The sequence below is a fragment of the Calypte anna genome, chromosome Z (assembly GCF_003957555.1).
Source record: "Calypte anna isolate BGI_N300 chromosome Z, bCalAnn1_v1.p, whole genome shotgun sequence".
Classification (NCBI taxonomy): Eukaryota; Metazoa; Chordata; class Aves; order Apodiformes; family Trochilidae; genus Calypte; species Calypte anna.
In genome coordinates this window covers 24,287,359-24,312,032 of record NC_044274.1, presented here as the reverse complement: position 1 = coordinate 24,312,032, position 24,674 = coordinate 24,287,359, and the positions used below count along the sequence as shown (strand labels likewise).

At 43.8% G+C, this 24,674-nt stretch overlaps 1 protein-coding gene across 2 annotated transcripts in view; it reads right to left on the bottom strand.

Moving 5' to 3' along the window:
• TRABD2A (TraB domain containing 2A) overlaps window positions 1-24,674 on the bottom strand; it is a 91,314-nt gene that overhangs the window by 55,376 nt on the left and 11,264 nt on the right. For both annotated transcript variants that reach the window (XM_030467369.1, XM_030467370.1), the window contains exon 2: window positions 22,398-22,958. In XM_030467369.1, coding sequence (XP_030323229.1) covers window positions 22,398-22,958 — 561 coding nt within the window. The remainder of the gene's footprint in view (window positions 1-22,397; window positions 22,959-24,674) is intronic.

Below are 24,674 nucleotides of genomic sequence, written 5' to 3'. Positions count from 1 at the left end.
CTAAAAGTACCATGACTCAGCATCACTCATTTAACTGTGCGAGACAAAGCATTCAGGAACATTAGGTTCAGAACATACAGAGCATCTGCCAGAATCTTTCCCTAAGCTTTGTAATCTGTGGGTCCTGCTACTTTTCAAAATGCTCATTGGTGAAAATAGTGTAAAATACTGTTCCAGCCTCCAAAATAACTCAGTTGACCTTGATCAGAGCCCTAAAACCAATTAAAGTTCTGAGACATCACCTATCCTTCTACAGCCCAGAAGTGTGTGGATAGTCACTGTGATGCTGTGCCGTGCTCTGAAGTATTATGTTTTAGAAGATAGTATTTTCATATGTAACAATCTAATTCCTGCTAGAGGAATAGAGACCTATTAAGATGCAAAGCAAAATAATTACACACAGGAGCTGAGTCTCTGCAGTTCTGAGCCACTAGCCACTCTAATAAAATTTACTTTAAAATTAAGCCAACATAAATTTAAAAAAAATCCACGTTCACTAAATCATCTAACAAGAAAACATTTTTAAAGTAGAAAGATCACAAACAGCTACACCTGAGGTTACCAGGCACAGTAACACAATAGTGGACAGAGTAAGCATACTGTTCTGGTATTTCCTTTTTTGCTTTAAAACAAACAAACAAACAAAAACAAAGAAAACCCCCACACATAAACCTGAATAAAAGTCCCAGAAAATGTCTGAAACCACCATCAAGACTACACTTGACAGGGCTTGTTTGAGTTTTTTTCAGTTCAAGGACTCCCTGATCTTATGACAAAACTTTTGGTACAAAAAAGTCCACCTCAAATCATCAAAGCACATGCAGTCAACTACAGAACTGACAATGAGGAAATACAGTGCTGCCAAGAGGTGAGATGTGGAGGGCACTACAACATGCTGTCATCCTCAGCAAGATACATGGAAACCTGCAGAACCACAGGGAGCACCTGCTCCCCTCCCCCTCTAGACCACAGGACCTGTTTGCAGAAACCAGCCTTCTGTCACCACTTTCAAGTAAGGCTCTTCATCTCCTCCTGATTACTACAGCCTACCTCAACTCTAGACCCCGTCTTGAAAGCTCCACTTGGTTTCCTTGTACATGGCCTCTGGGCTCAGCCTCCTTTAATTTCAATCTGGTAGCAGTTCTCTGGTATGTGTCAGAACTATCCATTCTGAAGAGACAAACACAGTGAGAAGTGAGGGAGAAGAGACCAAGCAAGCAGGTGTCCTGACACCTTGAGTATGTGTTTGGATTATCTGAGCCTTCCTCTCCCACTTCACAGTCCTTCAACACTTCTCTTTCAAGAGAAGGTGCACTTTGCACGAGTATGGCACTTGCAAAACATCATACAAAGCCGTGCACAGCTCAGAACAGCCAAGATTTTATGTGAACAGTTAGGCTGGATATGTCAGAATGCTGCTTCTCTGAACCTATTACAGGAAGCTATTTATCCAGTGGTATTTGTTACACTCTGATTCTCTCCTTTACAGGACTACATCTCACTCAACTTTCTCTCCTGTCTAAACCAGGTCAAGATGCAAGCCAGACTGTGGCAGAATGTACCAGTTGTTCTACCAGCTTGCTGGGATTTCAAAGCCTTTGAGTTCACTTGCTGCTTTTGTGCAACCACATTGCATTCCAGCTGCCTAGTGAAATGCTACACTGCTTACCTGCAGCCAACAAAGTAAAAGTCAGAAAACAGTGAATTTATAGGATATTACACCTAGAAGTCTTTTACAAAGAAGACACCACTTTTTTAATTCAGCTGATCTGATTCACATGCTCAGAGCTCTTAAAACAGGTAGCACTATTTAACAGCAGGTCCAGATCAGCAGCCACAAAAATCGCATTACAAGGAAGATGGTGCAAGGGCAACTCTGTCTTGCAGATGCAAGTCCCAAATCAACCCCTTTTCCCAGGCTGGTTTCTCATTTCTAGTGGAGTTTTCCACTTTCAGTTTGAAAGATCAATGGAGACAACACACGAAGGGCTCAGTCTGCTACACACTTGTCCTGGTTTGGGCCATCATAGAGCTAATTTGCTGTTTCATAATTTTGCTTTCAGTGAAGTCTCCCATAAGCAGGAACATCTTATGCTCCAGAAAGGGAAAGGGAGTAATGGGGTCACACCTGCAACTCTCCTTTAGGGAGGAGTGGACAAGAAAAATGACCAAAACTGACCAGAGTATTCCATCCCATACACTTCACTTGGTATACATTTGTGGGATCACCTTTCACCTTCACCCTCTCTTTGCTTTCTTCTCTGCCCTTCACCTTTGCCTTTCTTCTGTTCCTGTTTGCTTTTGCATCCTGGGAGGATTCCGTGCCTGTGGTCCTGAGCCATGCCAGCTTGAATCTGTGTGTTCCTGCCTCCAGCTCCCGACTGCTGCTGACTGCAGGAATCCAGCCTGGACTTTCCCAGGGCTGCCCTGCAAACTTGGTGGTGACGTGAGAGTTACTGGGGGAAGGGGAGAGGAACGTGGTATAAATATTGTATATATTTAATTGTTTTTATTTTTTTATCAATACTGTTTCATTGAAGCTGCATAGTTTAGTTTCCAACCCATAAATCTCTCTCCCTTATTCCTTCTCCTTTCTTTATTAGGGAGGGGGATTAATAGAGGACCTGTCAGTCAGTTAATTGTTGGCCAAGCATTAAACTGTGGCAATGTCTTGCTCTCCTGCAGAAGATATGATGAGCTGGTTTAACAGGACACCACTGATCAGTTCTTCCTCTCATCTGTTTTCCCTTCCTTCCTCTTGACTGCATTTTCCTGCATGCATTTTTCAGCATGCTGTGTCTGTCACAACTGGACCCTTCTCTGGTTTGTAAGCCATTGAAGTTTGTCCCAACAGCAGCAAGAGGGCTGAGTGGTTGCCACATTTTCTGAGTAAGCCAGTCCTTAAATTTAGGAATGACAAGCCAGCAAAGACTTAAAGGTCATACTGCCAGACTACCCTGAAACGCTGTTATACCCTGCATCCCACAGCAGTCTACCATGCCCATGTACAGTCTTCTGCCTATGAGCTCCTCTCAGGAGTTCTCCTTGGCTAAAAAAATTCAGAACATATTTTGTACCATCAAACTGAGTTTACTTTTCATATATGGCTCCAGAAAGGTGCCTTGTAGGTGCTAATGTAGGTTAGGTTTCTCTGATTATTATTATAATGCAGTGAAACAAGCAATTCCTTCATTTTTGTGGCTGCCTGGTCAGCATCTTCTCTAAACTAACCAAGTTCAGCAGAATATCTGTAATGCATTCACTGTCTGTTAGCAATAATGTAACTCAGGAAGTCCCTATGCCTCTGAGAACCAGAAATGTGAGATCACAGAGGGAAAAGTAAATTTATGAATGCTGTGTTTCTTTTGCTCATTCCCTAAGCACTCAGTGGCTGAAATCTAGCTGGAGCTATGACTCCTAATTTTTTATAGCTAAGCAGTGAATGCAAAGCTGTCATTAAGGACTCAGTCAGAGCAGAGACAGTGGGAACTGCTATGTTCACTCTCTGTCCAGGAATTTCTTGTTTTGCTGCTCACTGGAAAGAACATCAAGTTTTGTCTTGTTACACAATTTCTGTTGTAAACACTCCTGCCCCAGGAGACCATGCCAGCTCTGCAGAATGGAACAGGAGTGTTCCTTGCCATGTCTGATTAGATGAAGCACAGAACTGCATGTTAAGTTCAGCAGAGTAGATTTTTCAGGATGAAAATCAGGAACAGCAGGACAGGTTATTTAAGCATAAAACAAGAGAATGAAAAGTTCAGAAAGAGGTTCACCAACTACATACTAAAAGGACTTTCTGCTGTCTTAGGCCTGAGCTAATAATTACTGATTAAATGCAAAACAACTTTTGGCACGCTTCTCCATCCAGTTTGCAATACAGTATTATAAGCCTGGACACAAGCATATATCATAATGGGCTACCCCTGCATTTCATTTTACTATATGCTCCTCCCTTGTCTATTATGCTACCATTTTTCTGCTTCTTCCCAAGAGCCTACTTCCTCATGCACTGAACCTATGAAGGCCTGCCTTGCTACCAATTAGCATGGGGGACCATGGGCTAGAAAAACCATGTGGTCTCCTCACCATCTCACTTGGACAAGTTGCAAGGCTCTCCTCAAAGGACTTGGGTATCTGAAGCCTTAAAGGATATATGAAGAGTGATGAAGAACAACAAGCACCTGTCTTGTGCCATCTGTCTTTAATGTAAGGTAACTTGCTTTCTCAGGTTGCCACTACATTTGCTGGATAATACACAGGACAACAACTAAGTGACTCACCGCCACAATGGAGTGGACAAGTTCGCGTAAGCCAAGACCAGACATCTTGAAAAGCCTTGGAGCTAAATCCTGCAAGGTTACACATGGCTTAAAAATCAGCTAACACAGTTATAAAAAGATTGGCAGGAAGTGTAAACACTAAAAAGCAAACAAATCTCTACTAGACATGCCAACTGACTGCCACTGGCATAGCCTGGAAAGGCAGAAATAAAAACAGTAACACAAAACTCAGGAATTGGTTTCTTGTGCTATTTTGCCTCTACACTCTCCCACTTACTTGATGCCTGTGCAATAACTCTGAGGTCTAGTAGCCTCTCTCCATTAGAAAATTGACTGCAGCCTTCTCCACACCAGCACAAACCATTTCAAAACATATTGTCCCATGGTTGCTCATGCTGTGCAGTTTTGAAGCCTAGCCCAGTAATCCCTTTACTGTTTTACTTACACTGGGACAGAGCTGTTTCCTACCATGGTTCTACTGCTCCTAAGTACATAAGATGACATGTGACTGAAAAATAAGATCATCTACCTAGTACGAGCTAAGGCTGAGAAATAGATTGGCTTAAGACACCACTACTTGAGACCTAGAGACTTCACTCTATTTTCACTCTAGTGAGTCTTAGCTAAAAGATAGTATCTTATTTTTCCCTTGCCACCCATATTAGAAATCATAGCAGAGATAAAGGACAATGTCTTCTACTCAAATCAGTCTGAGGCAAGAACAATTTTTGCTCTCTTTAGAAGTATATGCAGCAGAACTTTCAGAAATATGCTTTCTTAAGAGCATTACTTCTCAGTTAAGAAAGCCCATCGATAAAGTTCTCTGCTAGTACCTTCCAAGGCAAAGATAAAGTTCATGCTATCAGCTAAGTAATCTGCAATTACTCTGTTCCAGAGACTGAAGTGGATGGAGGAAAAGGTCTTGGTAAGGGCAAATGCAATTAGAAACGGAATATCTACCAGGATGTTTAAAAGCCTGATCTAACACAACTAAGGTGAAGACACACACCAGTGGATCTCCAGCTTTCCATTACATGATCTGTGGCTAGGACTAGAACGATAAATTGACTGGGGTCTATGGGAGCCAGGCTGGATTAAGAAGCAGTGGGAACAAAAAATGAACTGGAGTTCATGAGCACACACTCATGCTTTGGCAGTATTTAGGTTGACAAGTGTGACATCCCAGCTCAAAGCACATTTCACTCACTCATGCTCTGCCCTCTCCCATGTGGAGGAAGGAGCATTAGGTTTACCTCACAAGGTAATGTCAGTGACTGGAAATCTAGTCCTTATTCCCCACCTCCTTGAAGCTCGGGTTGCACAGCCTGCAGAGCATCACATGTGTAAATCCAGCCAGGACTGAAATCCTGCCTGGAGGGAATTTTCTGTGCAGTGTATAGAGATCATGTGAGAGAGCAGTCAGACTGCCATGAAGCTGTACTTCCTCTCAGTCACCTCCTGGCAGGGAGGACCACCACCTGGTGTGCACACTGCAGGCAGGAGGACAGAAGGAGACCTGCTGCCCTCAGTTTGGCCCCATCTGCCAGGGCATCACATGCATTTAGACCTGATGCTGAAGAAGGAAACCTCTAAAAGACTTCAATTTCCAGGAGGACTGTGGTGCTCCAGCATGGGGCTGAAGCATCTTGGTATGAGCAATGATGCTCTTGCAGAGCCGATGCCTGTCACCCACCAGCCCAATAAAGTTTTCTTAATGGTTGCATTTGTTTTTTAAACATAAACCTTGGCAGAGGCAGAAGTGGATGCTTTTTTAGAGTCAGTTCTCAGGCACTCCAGACCTCTGTTAGAAATAAATGCGTCTGTATATCCCAGGAAAAAAATTTAAAAACCCAGACAAACAACCGAGAAACCAACCAACAAAACAAACGCCCCCAAACAAACAAACAAAAAGACCACAACCAAAATTCTGGTCAACTGTTGATATTAAACTGAAAAACGAGCCAGGCAGGAATTCATCTAATTCAGTTCCAGCTCTGCCCCCTTGTGCTTACTCCAAAAAAGGGCACGAGTGCAGTATTTTGCAGGTGAGCAGGACTGAACTTTCCAGTTCCTGTGGAGCTCAGAGACATACAGGAAAGTGACAGCGGCGGAATTGTACATAGTGCCACAATACCAGAGTGCCAGGCAACCCAGATCTGACTGACAGTCTCTAGAAAACCAAGCCTCAGGATGTGGGACAAAGTGCAAAATGACAGCCCATGGCATAAACCGAAAATTAACTCAAATCCCCATTCCTTTGCCTCTCCCTTTTCTTGCTGCATGCACACCTTAGGCGCTGGAGCTGTGCTTACAAGCATGTGAACGCAAAACAACATTCATTTAGCTTTTGCACCAGCAGCAAAGTCTGCTCTAGGATGCATTTATGTTATGATGCAGGGAGGGACAGGAGAAGAAAATGCAAGCCAAGAGAAAGCAGAACTGAGCACTGAGCATTTTTCTTCATGCTAGGTATAAGGCTATTGGGTTGATAAACTGGAAAAGGAGTGTTTAGAAACAGCAGAGAAAACCTGATTGACATGGAACAGCAGGAAGACAAGGGAATTGCTTGTAAAAGCTTCCTTATAAACATTTGGGATGGTTCTGGCCCATATAACCCAGTCATTGAGTCCCCCTTGAAAATTCGGGTACTGTAGGCATCAGCATCCAAATAAAGACTAAAAAGAGAGATGAGTGTGAAGAACTTGTATATTTCTAAGAAAGTCAATAAATAGATCCTGATTTGCAGAGACTAAGCACAGTTTTGGGGTTGTAAGCCAGTAAGACCAAGGCATGTGACTACAGAACTAGTACCCTGCACTGTTACACTACAAAAATATGTATAACATGCTCAACATATGGAATTGATGCTTTCCCTGCCTGGGACACATCTCAGGAATGCAGTGTGCAGTGTGCAGGGAGGGATAAAAAGTGAAGGTCAGCCCTACCACCTGCACAGAGCAGCAGCTGTAAACTCAGTGTACACCAGCTGTGTTTTCCAGACAGTGGTATCCTGCATGAGGCCAGCGGGTTCTATGTTCATACAGATATTTAACATCAGAATGCCTAGGACTTCTCCCATTTGTTCTACGGGGATTGCAGCATAAATCCACTGATGTCTGCAGTAGATCCCTTCCTGATTCACAGAACTTTACATCATGAAAGAGCATCTGACTTCACAAAATTCATTAAGACTATTTGTACCCTTCCAATCTGCATTGTCTTCCTGCTCTGACCTTGGTCAGCCCACAGAGGTGTCTCTTTGCCAAGCTCTGAACTTCACCAATCCCAAAGAGGAAGAAAATGGAACTACAGTCAAGGACAAATTCCCTGAGAATTTTAGACTAGATCTGAAGCAGCTGACCTTCTGGATGGCCACATGGGACGCTTCCCATGGGACTGTCCCAGGGCTGCAAGGCTCTTTTTCACCATATTTTCTAAAGTAGGCTATTCTGGCTTTGGGGACACATTGCAGATCCACAATGGCTCTACATCCCATGGCATTATTAAGCAGTATCTAGCACCATGAAGCAGCTCTACAGCCACTCAGTGTCTCTTACAGAAGTGGACAAACAGCCTCTCAAGGGACCTCCAGACCATACCTTACTAAAGAGCAAGATTAGAAAAGTGTCCATCACACGGGAACACAACTGTATAGGTTAGGCAGAGACCATGCAGTAACCACCACCTCTCCACTGCATTGCCTGGGAACCTGCTTTATTCTGCCATGCAGTTTTACACACACCCTGCCAAACCACAGCCACCAGCACCAACCTTAAGAAACAGCCTGCAAGGTGGCTCCTTCCAGACAGACACTGCTGGCAGAGATCTATATTTAAGTATCAGTTATGGACCAGAACACATCTCTTAAAGACAATGGTGTCTGGAAAGACCTGTATTTCTCCTGTCTCACAGGCAGGCAGCCTCTGATGCTCTTATGTTTCTAATATTCCAAAGGACACAATTCCTCTGAATTTTAGTTGTCTTGTTAGCTACTGCATATGCACAACCACATATGATGGCACTGAAAAAGGAAAACGGTGACTTGTCTCAAAGACTTTGCCCAACAAGCTCATAACTTCTTTAAGTTATAAAAACATCAAACTTCAGCAGCCAGAGAAAATGGGGCTGCTATACAGGTGACCAAGCTTCCGTAATCTACCAGGACAGGGACTGAATAAGTTCATGACAGGTGTTCGAAACACTAATGGCCTTGAATGCTAACGGCCTGAAAATTGCCTGAGCAAGGCAATGAATTTGGCCAGATTCTCAATACCCACTGAACTTGAGGAGGACAGAAGAGACATCCCCACCTATCTACAAAGCTATGCTGCTGTCTAGAATAGTGGTACTGGTATTACATTTTGGAAACAGTTTTGCAGTCGCAGTGATGAATTTCAATTGTTCCTTTGGCCAAATGGCTAAGATTCAGTGCAGACTGAAGAATACAGCTTGAAATGGAAATTGTAGCTTATAATGTCAAACTGGACTACCTAAAATAACAAGCAATTTTTAGGCAAAGAAAAACTGTATTATTCCTAGAGGATTCAGTGCAAAGCTGCTGTGCAGACATGCTGTATCTTTCCCAGACAGTATGAGCAAGAGAAACAATTTCTGCTATTCACCAGCATCACTGTTGTCTCAGTTTCCTGCCTGTATGCCACTGTCCTAGTACCTAGAGCATAACGCTGCTCTGGGGACTAAGTCAAGCCATCTTCAAAGGACCCCCAAGGAAAATGTCTTGCATTCCAGGTTAGCCTTGGACTAAAGGGATCTGATTGCTCTTCATATGCCTGGTGCTCCCTGGGCTCAGTGCCACAGACAAGTGGCAAGCCAACAGACCAAATGGCAAGGGTCTTAACAAAACCCTAGCCCTCCATTTGACAGCACACAGCGTTGGCAAAGGCTTTTCGGAACATGAAGTGAATGGTGCCATGCTGTCAGCTTGCAGAGCAGGGCACTCAGTGCTCACATGCTATGCAACCCCACACCACCCACATCCTGAGGATCATCCTCTGCCCTGCCTTTTAGTGTCTCCTGGCATAGACGTTCCGGTGGGAGGCTTAGAGAGATGAAGGAGGCATCAAACTGTATCACCCCATCCCTGGCTAGCAGAAAAGTGCCTTCAAGGGCAGCATTATGGCTTTATTAGTCCCTTGTCCTTCCTTGTTAACCCCAGAAGCTCAGAAGAGTTGGTGCCTGCTCCCCACATACCTTTCTCTGCAGGTTTTGCAACACTGAATATAGCCTTTCAAATCCTTTGGTCCCTCAAAAGGGTACATATGGCTGATGTTTGAGGGTGTCTGGAGCTGCCTAGTAAAAGCCTCCAGTACCTCAAGCAACCCTCTGCTTGGTGGTGGTGGTTCAGTACTACCCAAAGGTCAGCAGACAAAGTGCAGCAGAAAATATACAGGTGTGATCTGCAGCTGCCCATCCACTCCCTCCTGGCCCTGTGCTAATGTCACAGTACCTCTGTTTCTTGTCCTGCATCTCATTTTTAAAAATTTTACAAAGCTTTAACCTGATCTACAGAAAACAGTCTACAAAAAACAAGAATCGGGAAGCTGCTTGAAACTGCTTTCTAGCCTTAATTGCAGATGTCTACATTCCTCAAAGTGGTATTTTATAAGACAGAACAAAATGTACAGTGATTCTATGCACAAATCATCAGCTCTTGAGCACTACCTAGCAATCTTTTCTGTTTCAGACAGCTATTTGATGGTGGTCTAAAGCCTGAATCACAGCAACTCCAGCAATTCCTATGCAAATTTGTTCCACTGGCTGACTATCTTGACTAGAAACCAATTGTATTGACTCTGATAGTGTGTGTTCTCAGCAGCTAGGCCACTGGACTTCAGTGTTTTGCTATCTGGTCCCTCTTCTTCAGATATCTGAGCGTGTTCATGAAGCAACTTGTCTACAAATAACTTCGTAGAGGTTTACTTTCTTGTTGTACAGGCACGCTATCCAGATCGCAAATTAACTGTGCAGCTTTTTTTTTTTTTTTTACCTTGCTCCAGTTGTTCCACACTCTCTGAAATGCTGACACCAGGATGAAGCAGTGTTCTTGCATTAGACTCCCAGCACATTCATCCCCTGCTTCCACCACTCACCAAATGTTTGTAATGGACCTCTCAGCTGCAGTACTTGGCTTGGTAATTGTGTTTGCTAGTTGTCTTCCAAGGCCTTTGCACCTTCAGTGCATTCTGGATAAAGCCTCCAGCCTTAGTAACCTGACCTCCACGCTTTGCTCTTAGGTGTATGGCCTTGCATTTAGCAGCCTTAGAGAAGCCTGCCCAGCTTTCAAGGTGACTCTGCTCTGCTCCCACAGCTGATCTGTTGTTACCTCCTTTCCATCTGCAGGACCTCCCTGCTTATGCAAAAAAATTATTTGGTATTTAAATATTTGGTGGACAAAGCCACCAGGTAATGCAGGGACAGGAGCAGATACCTTTAGTACCTCTTTGTGAATATCCTAAAGCTTCCCCTCTCTCTGGTGGAGGATGACTCTCCATCTGCAGCCATTTTATGAGAATGATCACTTCTGGGCTGTTTATAATACTTCGGTTTTGTCTTGTGCACACATCTGTAACAGGGTATCACCAGGAACAAAGTCAGAAAACTTAAAAATCTATGTATAAGTATGTCAACATGATGACTTTTATCACCAAAAATCATAGTCTTATAAAGAAGTGGTATCATGTTTGTCTAAAAAGGCCAGTTTGCCATTCAAGGGAAAATGGTGAGCATCAACCTGTCTTCTCTCTGCTCTTTAACCGCTCCGCCATGTTATACTTTGAACAAACTGAAGTTTGAGTTGCCTGACAAACAACCCACACATTGCCCCAGAATAATGCTGATACCGTAGGTTTGCTCCACTCCCCTGTAGTCTTCTGAGTGCTTAAAATAAATGATTCAAAGAACTCCTTGGCTTAGCCTCTAAATATTCTGGACAGTAAGTTAACCATTGTTAATATTTTGAACATCGAAAAACACTGACATTTAACATTTATCCTAACTACTGGAAGTGATTTCTTACTGGACCAGATAATATTCCCTTATGACCAAGCTATGAATACAGTCTTTTCCTTTCTAATCACCAAGGAATACTTACTGGTTATTTCTGCCTGTGCTGTTTCATAAGCAATAATTTTGCAATCCTGTTCAGTATGAAGCCTGTACAGATACTGGGATTTCATGAATTCATGATACATTTGAAGAATCCTTTATTGTTTCAAGCCCGCTTCCCGAAGGCAGGGATAGCCATCATTGGTATCCTTCAGTTCTCCCACTGATTTTCTGTATTTCCTTGCTTGTTCATCAAAACAACTTGTTCACCAAACTTCCTCTATTTTACTGTATGTTGTATTTTGTGGGGTTTATTGCTGTTTCCACCTCCTCTGGTAAATGAAACAGCTTTTTTTAACTAGGGAATTCAACTTTGCAAATGCAGAATTGTGGTTTCTCTGGGGTCTAATACAGGATTCTTGAATAACTCCCAATTACCATTCACAGTTTTATGCTTAAGTTTTTCTTCCCATTTTATTTGGCCTATAATTGTTTTCAGATTGGGAAAATTGCCCCACCATCCCCCCCAAGCAGTAATCATACATATTATTGGTTGGAAATGTATATTTCATTTTCACATAGAAAGTAAAGCTCAGTCAGAATTACTTCTACCTAAGCAAATGCCCTTTTCAGTTCGGTGAGTAATTCGTTTTTATTAACCTGGGTGATGCTTGAAATTGCATAACTCCAAACCAGCTGGGATATTTTCTAGATACAGTGTTATTAAACTATTTGTTTTCAGTAAATACATCTCTCCCTGTGCTTAAAAAAACGTACCTGAAATACCTAAACAGAAGTATAATTTTCCTTTCTCTGGTAGATTTTCAAGGAGCTGCTCACCCACACATTGTTCAATACCAGTAACAAGTATTTCAGTCCCTTGTGTTTTTTGTTGATTAACTACAACCTTGAGCTTTCCAGGTCTTCTTCTTTTGACTAAACAACAGTTTCACTGAAAATAGATAAGTGATGTCACCCTCTTTTCTTTTTCCATTTCTTCCCTCCTAGAGAGCATGGCTGCAGCTACTTCATTTTTAAACATTCCAAACATACAATTCATCCCAACAGACCCTAGCTGTAACAATAGTCTATATAAATAAACAGGCCTTATAAATTCACACAGAGATGAAACTTGTGATGAAATTACCCCAGCCTAACAAGTTACAGTACACTTACTGAGCAGCAGAGACTGTCCAGAAGCCCAGACCTAGGATGTACTGCATGAATTCCTCCATTACCAGCTCCCAGCCACTCTTTACAGGTTTGCATTTTGCAGGGTTAAGCCAAGTGCTTCCCAGGCAGTTGGAAAACTGGAAATGTAGTGCCCAGTACAATGGGTTGAAACACTTAAGTTGTCACAGACCACAGCCTGGTGAGTAAGGCTGGAAGCAAGCAGCCAGATGGGGAGGAATGGTTCTGCTTAGACACTGCTCATTGATGCGAGACTGAAAGGTACACTACCCGTCTATCAGGTATCTACCACACTCTCAAGAAGATACAGTTCACTTCAGGATGTCTGCAACTTCTTGAGTACAGAAATCTCAGCCCTAAAAATCCCCAGAGACCATTCTGGCAGACATACTGACAGTAACAAGACTTCAGTTTCTCTCTCAAATAGCTATAGAGGAATTTTGCACATTTGCACTTTGGGGGATACCCTGAAATTCCACAGGCAGGAAATTCCTCAGATGTACATGAAGTCAGGGAAAATTTTCTATGATTATAGATACAGGATATCACAAAGCTAAGGTTAATACACACAGGTAGATAAACAGTGTGCTGCACATTTTCAGCAGAATGGCTTGGTGTGGCTAGAATAAGGTAAGATTTACAAAACTGAGTTCAGAACATGAGCAGCAAACATCTGTTTGCCTAGCACTGGCTAGAGGAGTGCCCTCTCTGCTGAGACAGCCCCAGCCAAGCATGCTAGCAACAAAGCTGCACAGCTCTGAGACAAATGGCAAATGAAAGACCTGGAAGACTTAGCTTTGTGCTGACTCTGTGCAAGCATGGGAAGCTAAGCTGCTCCAACCTTACCATTGGATTTAGACCCAATTTTACCTATTCTTCTGGTTGCACAGCAGCGAGGTAAAACTGCAGAAAGAGAACAGTTACTTCTGAGCACCTGCGTGACTTAGCACCATCCCGCAAAACAAGTAGAAGAGAAGTCCAAAGCAATTACAAAAGCATTTTTCACCATCTTTATTCACGTGTACCAGGGAACCACAGCTCAATAATCTGATGAAAGGTTTGCAGGTGGAGAGGCAAGGAAATGCTTAGGACAATATCCAGATGAAAGATAAAATTTTCTCAGCAGTTAAAATCTTTAAGCAGTTAACTCAGGACCCCAAGCAACAGTAAAGCTTTTACAGGAAGCAACTGAAAAATTCCCCTACAGTGAATCAGGGGAATCCAGAGCTGCAGTGACAGTGGCAGGGTCTTCAACAACACCCTGCACTGGGACATATCCAGCACCACATCACCACAGGGCAGCAGCTCATCTAGTTTGGAGCACCTGGTGTTACTTATATAACTGAGTCCCACAAGAAGTCAAACATTTCCTCTGAGATTTTAGGAAGCTCTTCAAAATGCCACAAAGTTCCAGAAAAGCAAAGCCACGGAGCTGCAGTGATGCGGTCCTGTGCTGCCTGGCTTCAAGTGTAAGTGAAAGTAGATTTGAGCCATCCTCCTTGCTCAGACAAGTGGAGCACACCAAAATAACCCATCTTCTCAGCAGGAGCAGGATGACATTCCAGTAAGTAAAAAAGTGAAAGGTGGAGGAGGCTTACTACCTGGGTTGGTCCCCACAACTCTCAGTAGCTTCTCTCACTACACCTGTGAGGATGTCTCAGCACCAGACATACTCAGCAAAGGCAGCCAGTTGAAGCATCAGCTTTTACCTTTGGGAGAGAGAAGCATCCATGGGATGAGGTTTGCTGTCTGTATCAAGCAGCAATTGACAGCAGATTTATTTGCAGCAAAATTAGCCATGTTTGATGCACAATTGCAAGCCAAGTTCTTTGGAGCTTGGACAGCCTAGTGGTCCACAAAGATGTATTTTTCTCACATGGCATTATTTGGGTGACACAAAGGGAGTGGGACACACTGATAAATTACAAGTAATCCACACATAAATTAAGGATTTTAGTAAATAGGACAAAAAAATTAGACTCTGGCATTGAGTCCACGGATGATGCACCCTCTGTTCAAAAAGAATCATACTCAAAAAGCAAATTAGGTCCACACAAAAGCAGATAAAAGTTGGCATTAAAAAAAATAATAATTGCTAGTAAGGTCCTGTGATTCATTTGCCAGACCCTTCATGTAAACCAATTCTGAAACAGTGTAGCATTTTTCCCAACTATTAGTTTGAGTTCTGGCAACACTGCTAATCTTATTAGAGCAAAGACATTGTGAAAAGCAGAATGCCAGCTACCTAAATTTTCCCTTATGCATGTGACAAGGATAGTGTTCACAGTAAACTGCAGACTAAACACTGTTACACATTTGGTTTTAATTACCAGGACTGTTCTTAAGTTGCATGGATGGATCCCTTCATAAACTTCACCCTGCTTTCAGACTGCACGGCGAGACTGCTCCCTACATGCTTGTCTGTTCACATTTGAGCATATGCATGCTCAAAAACATAAGCCTTATGAAAAGGAAGGAAATGTGGATATCTTGAGTGCTCCAGCAGGGACACTGCCAAACTTAGGTCAGCTAACCTGTTCCTTATGAACCTCCAAGTGCATTTCCCATTCCCCGCAAGCCAATCAAGCTTGAAAGCTATTGTATCTGAGCACCAACTTTCAGTGTCACTTGCCTCAAGTCTCCCAGCACCTGCCCATACAGACTGCATGCTCCAGGAGACTGAACAGATGCACCATAGTCTGGAGTGTAACCTGGACTGCAGTTGCTGCATGCAGGATTGCCATGCATGCCAGGGTTTGGAAGAAAGGCTGCTGGGAGCATTATCTCACCTTGAAAGCCAGCAGGAAGAGTTGCTGCTGAGGGCACAGCACAAGTATGTATGATGGCAACACCAACCCAGAAACCCAATCTGCCCTGACACCTCTCTTCTAAAAATGAGTGGCATGACCAGGAGGAAGGAAAGCAGGCAGTCAGCTACCGGGACTCCCAGCAGAGCCTGGAACCAGGAGAGTCTCACAGGACACCTACCCAGACCCAGATGGATACATATGTTCTGTCCCCACTGGTACTGCTGGCATGGCTAAGCATTTCCAGAGAGAAATCATGCCCTTCTTTTCAGCAGCTTACTTTGGCCATCTCTCTGGAAAATGAAGCCTTAGTTACATTTTGGGAACAACCTTCCCACACCTTCCCCATGGGACAAAAGCCCATCACCCTGTCCATTGTCCAACCGTGACAGAGCAGTCCTTCCCCTGGCACCTGCCCTCAATTCAAGCTGTTAGGAGGCAAGGGACATCTGGAGCACCTGGGACTCACTGGTGTGACTATCATTCATCAATCTGTCTAATCCCTCTGAAACTGTTCAGAAGTCTTCATGTTCAAGCATTCCTCATCCAGGCACACTGGAAATGAATGATGTCTTGTGTGAACATGCATCTACCTGCTAAGCCTTCCATCTGCTAATAATTTTATTGAGGGATCCAGTCTGTCTTCTGTCAAAAAAAACAGTGAAGAATTCATCTTGCTGCTCCCTTTCTGCATTAGGCCAGATAAAGCAACAGACATCTTAAAACTTAGCTTCATCCTATTTGCAATCAACCTTTCTAACTAGCTAATGAAAGTCTTCTTTAAGATTCTGGGAAATAATTACAGGATTATAGAAAATCACAAGTCAACAGGGATAATGGAAACCGTAACTTTTCCAAAAACCCCAATAGCTTTTTGCAAGCTTTCAGCTCTACTTGATAAAGTCACCAGTGAACAGACTTCTGAATAGTGTATGGCACTAGGAATTGAGAACAATACAAATCCAGCACATCACATACTAAAGATAGGGGAAACAAAAAGTGTTGTCAGTAAACTGAAAATGTAAATGCAGTTCAGAAACTACCATGTAGGCTCCTGAAGACCTCTGCAGGAGGAGCTGTGCCATACAGTATTCAACATGTCAGTAACAAAGAGGGCAAAAAACCCACCAACAAAAGCCAACTCTGCTATTAATAGATTCTGCAGATAAAAGACAGGTCAGGGGAAGAGAGCAGAGGTGCTGTGAAACTGGATCTCTTTTTAAAACAAGTATTCCCTGCTGGTTTGCATTCTGTCTTGGACAGAGAATAGACAGAAACTGGACCGCAATACCAAGGGTAACACTCTCTCTTTCCTGGGAAGCAGTAAGAATGAAAAAGGACTCTGAATTCCCCAAGTATGAGCTCTTAGAAAACCACTGTGCCTGAGTGAGCTACAGACTCAGATGCATAAGCAAGGAAAGATGAAGACAATAACAGCACTGCACCAAGAACATTCCATAACACAAGACAGATGCTGCTAAGCCTAGGAAGAGGTGAGGGATCAGTTAACATGTTGAAAATGTGCCCCAATGGGAAAGACTAAACAGTTTTTTTTTATTAATTTAACAAAAAGAACATTAAAGGACAAAGTCACCACAGTTACAGTACCAGCCAAAGTTAGAAAAAGTTGACAGAAGCTCTTTGGTGTAATACAAATCCTCACAAAATCAAACAGTTGAAAGCTGAAGCTGTACCCTCAGCCTCAACACATCCAAGTGTGTTGAAGAAAAAAAAAAAAAAAGTCTTTGGAATCTCTGCCATTGGACAGAAAACCTCTTGCTTGGATGCTGGAGCCACATAGGATGCCCATGGCTCTGGCAGTCTATCCTGGGCAAATAGAAACCATCCTACAGCTGCTTGATAGGAGGCTGACAGTAACGCAGTCCAAGTTGCAGATCAGCAATAAAGCTACCTTCTACAGCTCTGCAGGCATGTGCCTTTAGGTTATCCAGACTAGCTGCAACATTACTGTCCAAGGCAAAAGCTAGCAGCTATAGTCCCACACTCTGGATTTACTAATGGGCAGTAATAGTGAGCCCTCAGGATGAGATGTCAAAGCAAGCCAAGGTTAGGCCACTGTGACCAGTCACAGTAAGTCTGCACCAAGATCTGAGATCATGCAGACCAAAACTTACCACTGAGACACCTGACTGACTGACTGATCAGCTCAATGAGCCAATATCCCCTCCCTGCTCCAAACTCTTCAGTGCTGATTGAGCTGCTCCACAATGCATCCAGCCCAGATCTTCTGTGTACTCCCTCAAGTGCCCTCTGATGCCCAAGATCCCTCTGAGCCCACTGACAGGGCTATGCTCCCCTGCAGCAACCACCAACTCTCACCCAAAGGTAGAGTATCTCAAGTGTCATACTGTACATGCCAACCAGCCCACCAGCCTGGTGCTAACTCACCATGCACAGTCTCTGGAGCGGTGTAGACAACTCATCACCCAGCCCTCACTAACAGGATAAAAAGAAAGTGCATTGTCATGCTTACACTGCAGCACTGGCACAGGTAAGGAGCTGGCTGTCTGGGAGCTGTGAGGAGAGATGAAGTCACGTTCGCTGTCTGATGTCTTCTACTTCTGCTGTGTAATATGCTGAGCAAGGGGCATTTTTAATGTAAAAATCCAGTCAGTTGATAAGAACCACTGCCACAACAAATTCTGCAGTTTGGGATTTCAAAGCCCTAGCACAGATTCCAGGCTGCTTGAAACAAATTCTGCACCCTTACGAATGCTGAGAGAGGATATCAGCAACTGAATTCCCCTTTCACTCTTCCCACAGAAGAACTCTGAGCTCCTGAGGTAGTTAAAAAGATCTTAATTGAACACTGATTATGATATTTTCAAAAAAATACCTTAGCTATTTAGGTTCCCACCAGCCAGCTCATTCCCCACCACTGATGTCTAGACGTGGAGGCTGTAGGTGTGCCTACACACAAACTGAAAACAAAAACAAGTTTAGGTCACAGATTCCAACAGCCAAAGATGCAAATTGTATCAATTCAGTGGGTTTAGCTCCAGTTCTTGTGCAGAAAATCCCGATGTTCCCATGACTTGAAAAGGGAGGGCTGTTCCTCACACGCAGATCTTGAAGTTATCCCCTCGGGGCAGGGGATACAATCAGGTTACCACAAGTAGTGTCCAGTTCAACTTGTTCAGCAGCAAGTGCTCTGCTCCTGTCTACTCTTTCACCAAGCAACTGTTTTTTGCTTTGCTACAAACTTTGGATCTGAACTGGAGAGCTCGCACCTGTGACTCTTCTTGCTCTTCCTTTCTCTGAGTTTCTCTGTTACTGCTGTTGTCAAAGGTGAGCCTGCACTGGGGTCTTATGAGTGGAAACACTGCCAGATCTGACCTTATTCCAACCAGGAATTGAAGACAAACATTGTGATTGGTAACTCAGTGTAGCAAAAAAAGCTGTTTGAAATTTTATTAGCACAATTCTCTCCAACTTCATACCATATCTTTTGGGACTATTTTCAAGCCATTGCTGCTAACTTCTTTAGAAGGGAAAAAAACCCAAACAATTCTCAAATAAATAACAGCTAGGGTTTTCCATCTAGTATCTCAAGCTTGGGGAAGTCAAACTGGCCAGGGTCTTGGCTCGGAAATGGTGATGGATGGATAGTGTTGAGACACTTAAGCCCAAGTCCCACGCAGAGGGTAGTAACAAACTTCATGCATTCAAAACCAAGCAGGTCTGTAACAAACACAGTCTGAACACCACCTGAGTGTGACAAAGCAAAACCTGTTTACAAGTGAGTGGCCAAGGCCATCTCACAAAGCAAAACCTGTTTACAAGTGAGTGGCCAAGGCCATCTCATTTTCTGAGCCAGCAGCAAACTCATGTTCATGATACTGCAGCTAAATCCAACAGCAAAGCTGCACAGGCTTTTGGAGCACTAATGCCTCAAATCCAGCAAGCATATAAGCAGACAAATAACTTGAAAGTAACAGCTGGGAGGTTTGGAAGTCAGCAGTCACAGATTGTGTATAGCCACAAAGCCTTTTATCTTCTAGAAGCCTGGATACTGCTAGGAATGAGACCTGCATCCTTATAGGGTACTGCAATGATACAGAGATTATGCATGAAAGGTCAGGTGGGAGAAAAAAGTCTAAGACAAACTAGGATGGAAACAGCATGAAACAGGAACACCATGACCCTGGCATACAGACAGACTATTCTTTCCATACTTCCTGAAGCATAGATCTTGGAATAAGAGAGGGGGATTGATGAGGCAGTAGAATATTTCACAGATTGTATGCTCATCATTGTGTATATTACAGAAATGATACTTTTATGGTCTGGCTATGTGGGCAGCCAGCCTGAGCTGAACAAGAATTGAGAAATGTCATGGGTAAAATCTCATAAAACAAAAGATACAGAGAACACTGTAACAAATATAGCCAAAGAAAAAGAGTAGCATGACTGGCAGTGTTGGCTGTTGCATGTGTGGATTTTTTTGCTCATTTTTTACCTCTTTCCTCACATGAAGAAAGAAGTCTCAAGTTTGGGTTTCCCAGCACTTTGGAGTTACTGAGCTTTGTGCAACTCCACACAGGTAATCAATAAAACTGTTCCAGAGTTTCTCATGCAGTAACATACCCACACCAATCAGGCCTTGTCTGATGGTATATATCAAAAATAATGGGACCTACCTAATAATGGTTTATTGCTTGTAAGTGGCCTGGGAGTCCTCTTTACCAGGTAGTACAACCAGGTCAGAAATGAATGACAGAGCAATCCTACACAACAACATAAACAAAAAGCACTGAACTTGCTAAGTGTATCATCTTTCTGAGTCTGTTGCAAGAAAGAAAGCATTTCTTGCACAGTACTGAACCATTCCTAATGGCTTTGTGTCCTTTCTTCCCCATCACAATTTTGTAAGTCATTCCTGTGTGTTTTCTTACCTTAAAGGCAGATAGAAGAAATGGTCTGACGCTGGGGATTCCCAGACAGCAAGGACAATATGAAAACAAATAATTTTCAAACAGCCCATTAAAATCTTTGTTTGGTTTATATTAAACACAGAATTAACTCGACTGTTTGAACAAACCGAGAAGAAAGCTCCAAAACCAAAGATTTACAGAACTGCCAACCATGAGAGTTCATAAGTCAGATTCTGAAACAGCCGTGAAATTGGCTTAGAAATATAAAAACCATCTGCCTCCAGTTAAGCTGTCTGTACTGGCAATCTACTATTGGGCAGAAGCGAGGATGTGAATTTGTGCTGCAGTAGCTGCTGCATCCTTAAGGAAAAGTGCTGCATCCTTAAGGAACAGTGTGATCTTTCCCCCTGGAAGTGAACAGATGTGGAAGAGCAGCAGCCCATGTGATGCACATGCACAGGTCCATACACTTGCAGGCTGTGATTTTCCCAACTAGTGAAAACTAGTGAAGTTTCTTCTGCTGTTCTGGTTTCCCTGACCCCTCAGCTGGCTTCTCACAATAAATGTCATCAAGGTAGGGAACTCGGGACCCTGCAGCTTTGTGTCCCCTCCTCACACAGCTTCCCAGCTCACGTGGTATTTATTCCATTAGCAAAAAATATAAGAGCAACAAGATACTGCTTGAAGAAAATTGTGTTAGGGCCTGAAGTATCAGCAGTACTTTTCATCCTCCCAAGCACTGTTTAACAATACAGGAGAGAAAGCAAATGCTTCCCTCATACCTCTTCTATTATGCTAAACCAGAAAGGCAGTGTCAGAAAAACACAAGCAATAATGTTAATACAGCTTCAACCATATAAGAAGTGAATGAGCACTTCTCAGCCTGTTTCTACAGTCTGTAGCTCCAAGCAAACAGTGGCAGCACAAGGATTCAAAGCACAGTTAAGCAGAAGACAAGAGATGCAGATGAGACTGCCCAGCTTAAACCAAGGGAAGAGAGAATTGCAGGTGCCATACCTGCAGTTACAGACTGTGCAAGCAATGCACCCTAGGCTGCCATCCTGCTCCCTGAACCATGCCCCCCTGCCAAGACTGGATGTTGTACCAGCACTTCTAAACTCTGCCCTGAACCTGTCCTTGCTGAGCTGCACCTCTGACAGGACAGGCTTCGGAATACAGGGGAAAGGCTCAGGCATCAATCAAAACTCCCCAGACCCATGACCAAAGGTCCTCCCCCACCTTGTTCTACCAGGGCATGCTGCAACAGCAGGTCTCCCTTATGCCTAAGCAAACACCACTTCCTTTCCACAAACTATGACCTTCCTGCAAGAAAAGGTCCTCCAGTGGCAGGGAGTAATGGTATGCCCATTCGTAATCCCAGTGGGTAGGCAGAGACAGTGAGAGATGCTGCTCCCTGGTGTATTTAGTTCAGAGAGGAGAGTCCGTCCACAACTGCTCCATCCAACACGGGGACCGCACAGAAATCATTCTGCTTGCCTAGTGTGAGACTGCATGAACAATGGTGCTGAACTCCAGTAGGTTTGAAAACACAAAGACACTTGCCCAAGGGCCTGCAGAGCTCCCTACAGGGGGATGCGCTGTGCCCACCCTCACCTGGTCTCAAAGTAGGGAAAAAAAAATCACAACAATTAAAACCATACCCTATTCCCAATGCAAAGGATGGGACACAAATTTTTGGGCACTGGGATGCTTTTCCAGGAAGCAATTACTTCTCAGCTTCACTCACAGCACCCCTAGTTCTCCAAAGTGATCACACCTTTATTCTTAACTGGCTATTACAAAACAAGTTTTGACACAGAGTCCCAGTCTGCCCCGGGTTCTAGTAGGGACATCCAGACAGCATCAGAGAGCAGACATCCAGAGGTCCAGAATCTCTTATAGTGGACCACACTCAAGGCTACTCAGGGAAGATAACAGAGGTCTCCCCAGGCCAGGTCTAAATGAATTTAGAAAGTGTCCTGAACTCCTACAGCTACAAACTCTCCCAGTGGCACAGGAGAGGCACAGGCTTCCAGGAGCAAATGTGAGTCTCTGGGATAACAGCACTTACCCCACACTCCAGCCCTTACTCTTGCTGCTGGGATATCAATCTACAGCAGCATCCACCTGGAACCCTGCACAGCACTCTGTCTTACCTGGGAGAAGTTCAGCCCATTGAGTGGGTGGCACTGCTCCTCCACTTTTTCCACAGCACCCGTTTGCTTCCTCAGCCGCTCTGCTTCCTGGGCCAGATACAGATCCAGGACGGGCACACCTCGTGACTTGATGTCTACTTCTGTCAGAGAATTCACCATCAGCATCACCCACACCGGCCTCTTCCGCTCCCAATTGCCAGCAATGGCATTGAAGAGGTAGTCTGCATACAGCCCTTTGCCCCGCTGGTCTGGGGTCATCCAGGACGGCATCATGAGCTTGACATACTCCAGGTGACGTTTGAGCCGGCGGTAGATGTCACGGGGCAGCACATCCTGGAGGTTTTCTCCCTGTGGCAGGAGCTGGCAGCTGGTAAGAGCTGAGATGGTGTAGGGATCAGTGAGGTCCAGCTCAAAGTATACTATGTGGCTCTGCTGGAAGGCCTTCTTGGAGTTCTCTGGAATGAAATCCCAGACACGTGTGTATGGGACATGGATGGTGCCAAAGAAGTAAGATGGAGGATCTCTCTTGATGGTCCACAGGAAGGAGTTCAGCTCGCTTTGCTGGGGGAGAGGGAGACACAGCTCATTAAGGACAGATATTCACACTGCAGTATAGGGCTTAAGGAAAACATGGTTCCAAGCTAACAGGCCAGCTGGCTCAGCAGTTTGCCAGCATATTCTTTTCCTAAAGCAGCTTTGCTCACAGACAGTTCTTTTTGACCATCTTTTTCTCAGGTCCTGAGGTCAAAATTCATTTCACTAATTAAAAACACAAGAAGATTGTCTCTGGCTTTTTCTTCCTGAAAGCAAGCCCTGAGTCTTCTCAACATTAAAGCCACCTGGGCATCTGCCAAAACCTGCAGCAGAGCTCAAGACACTTATCCAGCTTCCACCTTTTATTGAGGCGAAAGCTGGCATCACTATGCTTAAGGAGAGAAGTAACAGTAATCACCTTCAGCTTGATGTCTCCTTACTCCAGCACAGCATGACACTTTTCATCAAAGAAACTGCTGGGAGGCTCAGTCAGAGGGTGCCACAGCATCTGGAGAGGAGTTTCTGCTTTGAGCAAGACACCAAACAAGCAAGTAACACAAAACACAGCTGACAGCCAGACTCGTTGGAGCAACCAGAAATACAGTTCTACATTGATGTAGGTCATAGCAGGCAGACACACCATCAAGACCCCTCGCAGTCCAGTTCTTCTCTTTCTTAAAGCACAGAGAAGCACATACAATCCCTTGAAATATAAGGGGAGAAATTCTACAGGCCAAACTCAGCCTGCAGTGCCAGTGCATGTCCTTTTAAACACAGAGAAAGTGAAATCTTTCTTTAGATTTAAAATTTCTCAAAAAACACGGCCATCAGAAAGTCAGAATCAGGCTTTGTTCTGCTGCAAAACTACAAACTACATAGTTTGTCCAGGACTACCAGAGGACGGGGCTGTGATCAAGCCCCTAAGCAATCCCACGGGACATGAAAGCAGATGGGGCAACATGGATCCTGACTGGATCCTGCCAAGTCATTTTATAGAAGCAGTAGGCATGATCTCCTACACTGATGCATCCCTACTGATGCACTGGTCCTTACTGAAGCGACAGACACAAACTATTTGTGTCTGCACAGACAGGAAGAGTCAGCCTTTGCATGCCTAAGTAAGAGGACAGGCTTCCAGATGCACTCAAACATCTGGTCAGCCTTTAGCCAACTGCTAACTCTAACCTCAAGTCTGAAGCTAAGTGTGCATTTGTGCTGATCTAAGAAGCTTGACTGTCAAATACAGAACAGGATGCTTGAAGGAATTTATTGGAAACACACTGCCTATAAATTTCTGATACAAAAGACCCACACAAAGGTTACAAAGGTCACAAAGGTTAATCTGCAATGGCTAATCAGAAACAACTTTCTCCAGCAGCTATTGACATCAAACAACAGGCCACAGTTCAGACAACACTTCAGCAAAATGCTACCACCAGGTCAGCTTACAAGCACAGACTGACAAACCAAGTATACTCCAAAGAGCTCCTCAGAAACATACTGAAAGTCTTAAGGATACCCTAGGCTTAGACCTTACACCATGCTACAATTCCAGATCCCATAGGACAGATCTGGAATGCACTCCTGTATTACAGACCATAAAAACTCTCCTGAAGACCACAGTAGAAAGGTAGAACAAACATGATGCAGCACTAAGAGATAAACAAACACAGGACAACAGTTGAGAATTAATCTGACCCAGAACGAGGAAGAACTTAGGTAAATGAATACACAAAGTAAAAT